Here is a 7,281-nt window from a genome sequence, read left to right as displayed (position 1 = left end):
TGCACTCGAACCTTTAAAGGGGACTTTTTAGTTGTGATCTTGTCTGTCTACATTCATATGAATATTATTAGTAGTGGTATTAGTGTAAAGTAATAGCCATGTGTTTGCCATTGTAAAACAAATGCACTGAAAAATAAATGAAACTTTCATAATTAGGTTTGTCCTCATTTCTACATATGCAAGAGATAAACGTGAGCTTTTATTTTGGCGGGAAACAAGTTTACAAACGTATCGTTGCAAATCTAGTAAAAAAAAAAAGCTGTAATTGTAAAAAAGCTGCAAATGTAAGAATGTTGTTCCAACAGAGTATTTTGATAAGGACATAAAGCCTTATCGTGCTTTAAATTTTAGTTAGTTTGACAACAATGGTGCAAATCACAACATTAAATGGGTGATGAACTGAGAAATCAAATTTTTCTTAAGCTTTTGACATGTCAGAGGTCATCATACTATAAGAACCTGTAAGTTTCAGAACGGAAAACTTCCTTGTTAGTCCAATAAAAGCTTTTATTGACACGAGGCCCAGCGAACGACATGTTTTTCAAAGTGGGATCTATGGCGTCACAGGGTATCAAACCCCGCCTCCACAGAAGACCGACGCCTACTTCAACTCCGCCTGTTTAGCCCCGCCCACCGATGCGCGCGGATTTTTGCAACTCATTATAATATGCAAAACTGTTATCCAATCATAGCAGTGGGCGTTTACTTCCAAGTCTTAATGCGGCACGCCCATAAAAACTGATCGTTTTAGGAGCTAGGCTCAAAACTAGGGTAGAAAATAGCCTATTAATTATTCATTTGTATGTTTTTGAATGTAAAAAACCAAGCAAAGTTGACCTCAGTTGATAAATTTATGTAATTATGAGAGGTTAAAAAATATCAATGTGTTCAAAGCTGAGATTGTTGTGTGCCGCCACAAATTATCGTCCACACTGTTTATTTCAAAACAAATGCATAAAAAAAAGGTTACTCATCGAGTTCGACACAGTTGTTATTAACACCTGAAGATTTCCTCTAAACGGACCAGTTTCGGGCCAGATTCCAACTATATTTATTGATGGTTTTCGTTATAGTTGTGGTGTGAACTTGCCTATTCTCCAAACGTTATCGGTATGAACGGGCCTAAACTTTTATCGAGGAATTGCACACACTCACTGGGAAAACCGACGCAGACGAGCGCACAGTATATCCATAAGAATGATTTTCTAGAGAAAGATTTAAACATTTTTATTGAGATCACACCTGGGAATTCATGTGCACCAACGCCAGAGAACAACAGACCTGCTAAAGTCAACTTAGCACCTAAACAAAATCTTTTGGAGATAAATGCTAACAGAATATTTTTGACATCACACATCAGTAATAATGAAATAAACTAAACAAAAACTTTCTGCGTTAGAAAGTGCTGAAGGTTTACAAGAGGCTTGACTGGCATTAAGCAAAATGTTTCATTTAATATCATTTTATTTAATATTAAGCAATGGACTTCAGCCTCATGTCACATTCTTACCAACAACAAAAAATCAACGTAAAAAAAATATTACTTGTTTATGATTAGTTTTGAGTTTTTTCCCAATTGGGATTTACAAAATACAGTATTTTTTTTATGCAACTGAAAAATCTGAAATTCATGACCGTGATGCTTGTTAATTTCAATATTCTTTATTCAAAAATGATATCTATTTATTTTTGGCAAGAAAATGCAAAACATTTTAATGGTCCTAAATTACGTTAATTTTCTTTTTAAGCAAAACCTTTTTTTTCCTTATTTTTCTTTTTGTTTTGACGTGTAACAGGTTAAGTTAGGGATAAAGAAAGTCCACATGAAGAACAACTGACATGAAAGGCATCATCAGCTCTTAGTTTCGACGTAATAATATCTCTTTACTGAAGCAAAGAATGGAAACCGAAACAAGAAAACCTAATTCACACTGATGTGATCTAGCTTAAGTCAACAATAAGAAAAAAAAAACGTTAAAATGGCTTGTTCTAAACCTGCAAACAATCAAAAACATCTATGGGGAAAAGTTCTCAGTTCAAGACAAATCTCAAGGAAAGATATAAAATGATCCCTGTTGAAGTTAGCGTGTGAGTCTCACACTTGGCCTGGATGAAGCCGTTCCCCTGTTCTTGTGGCTTTGGGTCAGTCCGTGCTGGTTTGGCAGAAGTCCTGATCCACTGAGAACGGGACGCGTCTCTCAAACCCGTGCGCGAGGTCCAACACCTGCAGACCCGAACCCAGAGACATGAACTGATGCGCACAGTCCAAAAGCTTTATAGTCAAACCAAAATTTGTTCAGACACCTTCAACATTATCACAGTTTATTCGCTATAGTTTAGAAAATGGTAATAAAATATGACAAGAACTCGAGTTATCAAATCAGTGGATATTTTTGTCCATCCTTCTGTTAGACTGTCTATCACAGATGAATTATGTTGAATATCTGTCAGTTGTTCAATTTAAAGGAATAGTTCACTTAAAAAAAAAAAATGTCCAGATAATTTACTCACCCCGATGTCATCCAAGATGTCCATGTCTTTCTTTCTTCAGTCGAAAAGCAATTTAGTTTATATTTTTATATGTTATATAATAATAATAATCATTACATTTATATAGCGCTTTTCTCGGCACTCAAAGCGCTTTACATAGACGGGGGAATCTCCTCAACCACCACCAATGTGCAGCACCACCTGGATGATGCGACGGCAGCCATATTGCGCACCACACACCAGCTTACTGGTGGAGAGGAGACCGTGATGAAGCCAATCAGTGTATGTATATGTTCAAAAGGAGGTTCAAATGTCCGTCTCAATGCAGCTTCAAAGTCTCGACACGATCCCATTCGAGAAATAAGGGTCTTATCTAGCAAGACGATTGGTCATTTTCTAATAAAAATAAAAATTAGATACTTTTTAACCACAATTGCCCGTCCTGTACATCTCTGAGACAGGGTATTACGTCATCACGTTGGGAAGGTCACGAAAAAAATAAAAAATAAATTAAAACAAAGATGTCGGACAATTTTTAAGTTGGAGGAGAAAATGAGTTTTCCGCCCTTCCCTACCTTCTTGAAGCGGAGTACACAGACAAATAACTTAGACGGATGACGTGACACGTGACCTTTCCAACGTGATTACGTAATACGTGGCGCATCTCAGAGATGTACAAGACGGGCATTTGTGGCTAAAAAGTATATATATATATATTTTTAGAAAATGGCCGCTGGATAAGACCCTTATTCCTCGACTGGGATCGTGTCGACACATCTTTTGAACATTGGGATAGATGGTTGCCATTGAAGTCCATTCTGTGTAGAAAAATCCTGAAATGTCTTCCTCAAAAACCTTAATTTCTTTCCGACCGAAGAAAGAAAGACACGGACATCTTGGATGACATCGGGGTGAGTAAATTATCAGCAACTTTTTTTTGAAAGTGAACTACTACACAATTAGATAATACCAGTTTAGCTCAACCGATTACCAAGCAATGCTTCATTTTGTTCAGTCTGTGTGTAAAAATGTCAATTAAAGAATGTACTGTATGAAGAATTTTTGGGTATAATATGTCACAGTTTACTTTATTTTGCCCTCCTCACTTACATGAACTACAGTGTCCTGCACACACTAGTACAAAATATCAACAACAATTATATCTGATGTCTGAATCATTTTTGGTGTGACTGTAGTTCATATAAACACAAACCTGTATCTTCAGTTTCCCTCCCAGGCGTCTTCACGCTGCTTAGCGGCCAAACGCTTTTGCTCTGATTACAAAACAGATCAAATAAATAATCTTTTTTTGAAATAAATCATCTTTCAGAAATGTATTTACCAGTCTAGCAAATAAAAAAACACAGCTGAGAATGATGATGTCACCTTTGGCTTGCCGTAGTTTGTTCTTCTCGGCCTCTCGGTCCTCCTTGGTCTGGTTACTCTTCACGCCCAGAGCGCCGATGACCAGCCGTCGAGCCAGAGCCGCACTCGTCTGAGGACGCTCTTTAGCCGGCAGCAGATAATCTGCACAGACAAATCACGTTTGAGCTTTGCAGATTCAAGAAACAACCAATTCAATTGTGATTAATGCCCAAAACAGTTCAAACACAAGTAAAAAACAGACGAAGAGGAAGAGGAAGAGTACCGGAGCAGCTGCGCGCTTTGGCTTTAGTGGCGTTTGATGATTTGGAGAGAGGCCTGACCTTCATCATGGGGTTCTTCATCCTCAGAGCATCACGAGCTACACACACACACACAATTAATATTACAATTAATATTCTGAAAGCTGAATAAATAAGCTTTCCATTGATGTTTGGTTTGTTAGGATAGGACAATATTTGGCCGAGATACAACTATTGAAAATCTGGAATCTGAGGAGCAAAAAATATCGAAAGATTGAGAAAATCTCCTTTAAAGTTGTGCATTTATGTTCACGATTGTGCTGCATTCACTCACAAAAATACATGTTTTATATATTTACTGTAAGAAATTTACTAAATATCTTCTTGGAACATGATCTTTACTTAATATCCTCATGATTTCTGGCATAAAAGAAAAATCGATAATTTTGACCCATACAATGTATTGTTGGCTATTGCCACAGATAAACCTGTGCGACATGTGACTGGTTTTGTGATCCAGGGTCAAAATATTCTGGGGGCCATGAAACTTTTGTCAAAATGATCAAAAAAACTGGCGGTGACTGGCAAATAAATTTTTTTTTTAAACGCTGGCGGGGTAAGAGTTAAAAACAAAAAGAAATGGACTGTTTCTAAATCAAAATTCAACAATTGATTTGTTAAAGACATACAATAAAGCTCCTCTCAGATCATGATGTAAACATTTTAAACCTGATATTTTTAATCTTCAGACTCGGTTTCATTTTCACGTCACAGAAGTTAAAAGCATCAAGCCATTTCTCCACCAGCGATTGACGGCGGAGACCTTACAAGCCTCATAATGCGATCCACAACACCAGGAAAACCCACTGACCTGCGATCGCACTGGAGAACAAGCCAAGAACATGCGTGTCGTCAATCCACTTGATGTCAAACCCCTTCTGCCTGTAAACACACACACACACACACACACGCTGAACAACAGCAGCCGTTTCTGGACCGTCAGATTCATGATCAGAGACTCACGCACTGGAAATCACTGAAGGATCTGATCAGGTCCTCCGTCTTGAACTCGGACGGGAACTCGTAGATCTCAACGATGTGGGACAGCTCGTCGTCCCGAAGCTCCACCTCTTCATCATCCTCCGGCGACCAATTATAGTAGTCGAAGCGCGGGTCCTGTGCAGACGCCTTCTTGCGGCCCTCCTTCAGTGACATCTGAAAGCGGAAGAGGAGCATCTTATTAACTATGTCATGGCGTTTCACTCAAAACCGTGTTTAGCACAGTTGAATCATCTTTGTAGCTCATACCTCCTCCATCAAATTGGGGTCAAGACAGTCACCATCATCATTAAACAAAGAATCCCAGTTTTCTCCTTCATCATCCTCCTCATCCTCCTCCTCTTCTTCTTCTTCTTCTGGCATCTCTTCATGTTCTAGTGCACTTGTGTCTGGTACGTTCATAGTTCTGCCTGTGGTGTCATCTCGGGACTCTTCTTTTTCTGTTTGCTTGTTTAGGTTTTCTTTATCCGGCTCCTGCTCCTGGTTTACCTCTCCGTTTGGGGTCTCGGTCGCTTTGGCTTTATCCTTCTTGTTCTTGCGGGCCTTGTCGGTGTACCGAGGCCTGGGTCTGGATTTCTTGTCGTCTCCCGTCTGAGGCTTATCTTTGGGGTCTATTTTCTCAGCCTGACGTTTCTTGGGCACGTAGACGTCCATAGTGGGCTTCTTAGTTCGGGCAGCGGGAGCCGCTTTGGACCCCTCCTCTGGCTGGGATGCTTCTGTCTCCATAGGGATCTGTGTGTGAACGGAAAGTGTGTTTAGAATAGCCTACTAACTTACTACTCAAAATATGCAGAATGTATACTATAAATTATCTGTATGTATAGAATATAGGGCTGTGCGATATTGAAGAAAAATGCGATATGCGATAACTCATTTAAATAATACGATATTCGATATGCGATACGATAATGCTTAAAGTGTGTAAAATAAACTTAAATTAACTTTAAAATATATTTAAAATGATATAACCTACATGTGTTTCACATTCTTTTTATGACAAGAAAACATCCTTATAACTTGTGAAAGTGAACATCAGTGTTTTACTGTAGCGTAAGAAGTGTTATTATAACATCAGTGTAAACCTCAGGGGTTCAGGTTATCCTACATTAGCTTTATTTAATAAAAGATACTGAATCATAAAATGTAAAAATAAAACATTGCTTAGTTTTCACTGTATGAATTAAATATATCCTGATACTTATTAAAGCTACAAATCTTTGTCTTTTGTTTATGACCCCAGTTATTGCAAGCTGTACATATATATACATTTGCGATATTTCGATAATTTCGATATATAGCATACTACATTTGTCAAAACTTGACTCTTTATTTCCCAGTGTTACATACACTGTCTTGATTTTGTAACCACTTTTATGACTGTCAAAAATCTCTCATAAAAGTACATTTCGGATGAAAAATGCAAAATAATTATAATTTCCAAGATAGTTATTGCAATGTAAAATAAAACGATTAACAGACAAGAATGAAGCATACTACTGTTTAAAATGTTTCCTGTTGTATACTTCACAGTGTTTTACATACTATCTGCAACAACAACAACAAAAGCAGTAACGTTATTCAGTTCATATTTATATAACATAAACACAGGTTTACTGAGCGTAACATGATTCAGAAACCAAAACAACTATGCAGTACTACTAGTAACAGCAAAATCTCCCAGGGTAGTATGTTAAGCTTTAATATCATTATTCGCATTATAATTCTACTTACATCTCAATATTTTTCAGCTCGCCGAAACATTGAAACCATGACCGGATGTTTGGAGACGTAAGGCGGACGTCATGACGTCACAGTCGGAAATCCTTCAGTGGTAGTTGTAGTTTATTAGTGTAGTTTAGGAAAAAGATGCATGAGCGACGAACATAACATACATACGGTGTATCATTTCCTTCTTAAACTAAGAAAATCATGACCATAGTCATTGTAATCATGACCTTGGCATGGCCACGATTAAAGAGGACCATGTTACTTTTATGGGTTTCAGTAACAAACGCTACATTCAATTTATTCTTAGTAAACACATAAACGATACATGCAAGCATAGTTATTTTTTAGTCAACTAAATTTATTTCAAGTCTGTGAATGT

At 37.7% G+C, this 7,281-nt stretch overlaps 1 protein-coding gene across 1 annotated transcript; it reads right to left on the bottom strand.

Moving 5' to 3' along the window:
- Nucleotides 1-1,212: 1,212 nt before the first annotated feature.
- r3hcc1l (R3H domain and coiled-coil containing 1-like) lies at nucleotides 1,213-7,001 on the bottom strand. Its single transcript, XM_079616315.1, has 8 exons — nucleotides 6,906-7,001; nucleotides 5,424-5,906; nucleotides 5,143-5,330; nucleotides 4,987-5,057; nucleotides 4,139-4,234; nucleotides 3,877-4,017; nucleotides 3,704-3,764; nucleotides 1,213-2,224 (listed from the first exon to the last, which is right to left on the bottom strand). Exons 2-7 carry the CDS (start codon nucleotides 5,898-5,900, stop codon nucleotides 3,712-3,714), a joined length of 1,026 nt encoding a protein of 341 aa, XP_079472441.1. The 5' UTR covers nucleotides 5,901-5,906; nucleotides 6,906-7,001; the 3' UTR covers nucleotides 1,213-2,224; nucleotides 3,704-3,711.
- Between the last annotated feature and the right edge of the window lie 280 nt (nucleotides 7,002-7,281).

The sequence above is a fragment of the Phoxinus phoxinus genome, assembly GCF_949152265.1.
Source record: "Phoxinus phoxinus genome assembly, chromosome: 6".
NCBI lineage: Eukaryota > Metazoa > Chordata > Actinopteri > Cypriniformes > Leuciscidae > Phoxinus > Phoxinus phoxinus.
Note: the sequence above shows the minus strand (reverse complement) of the source record. Positions and strands in the feature narration are given on the sequence as shown.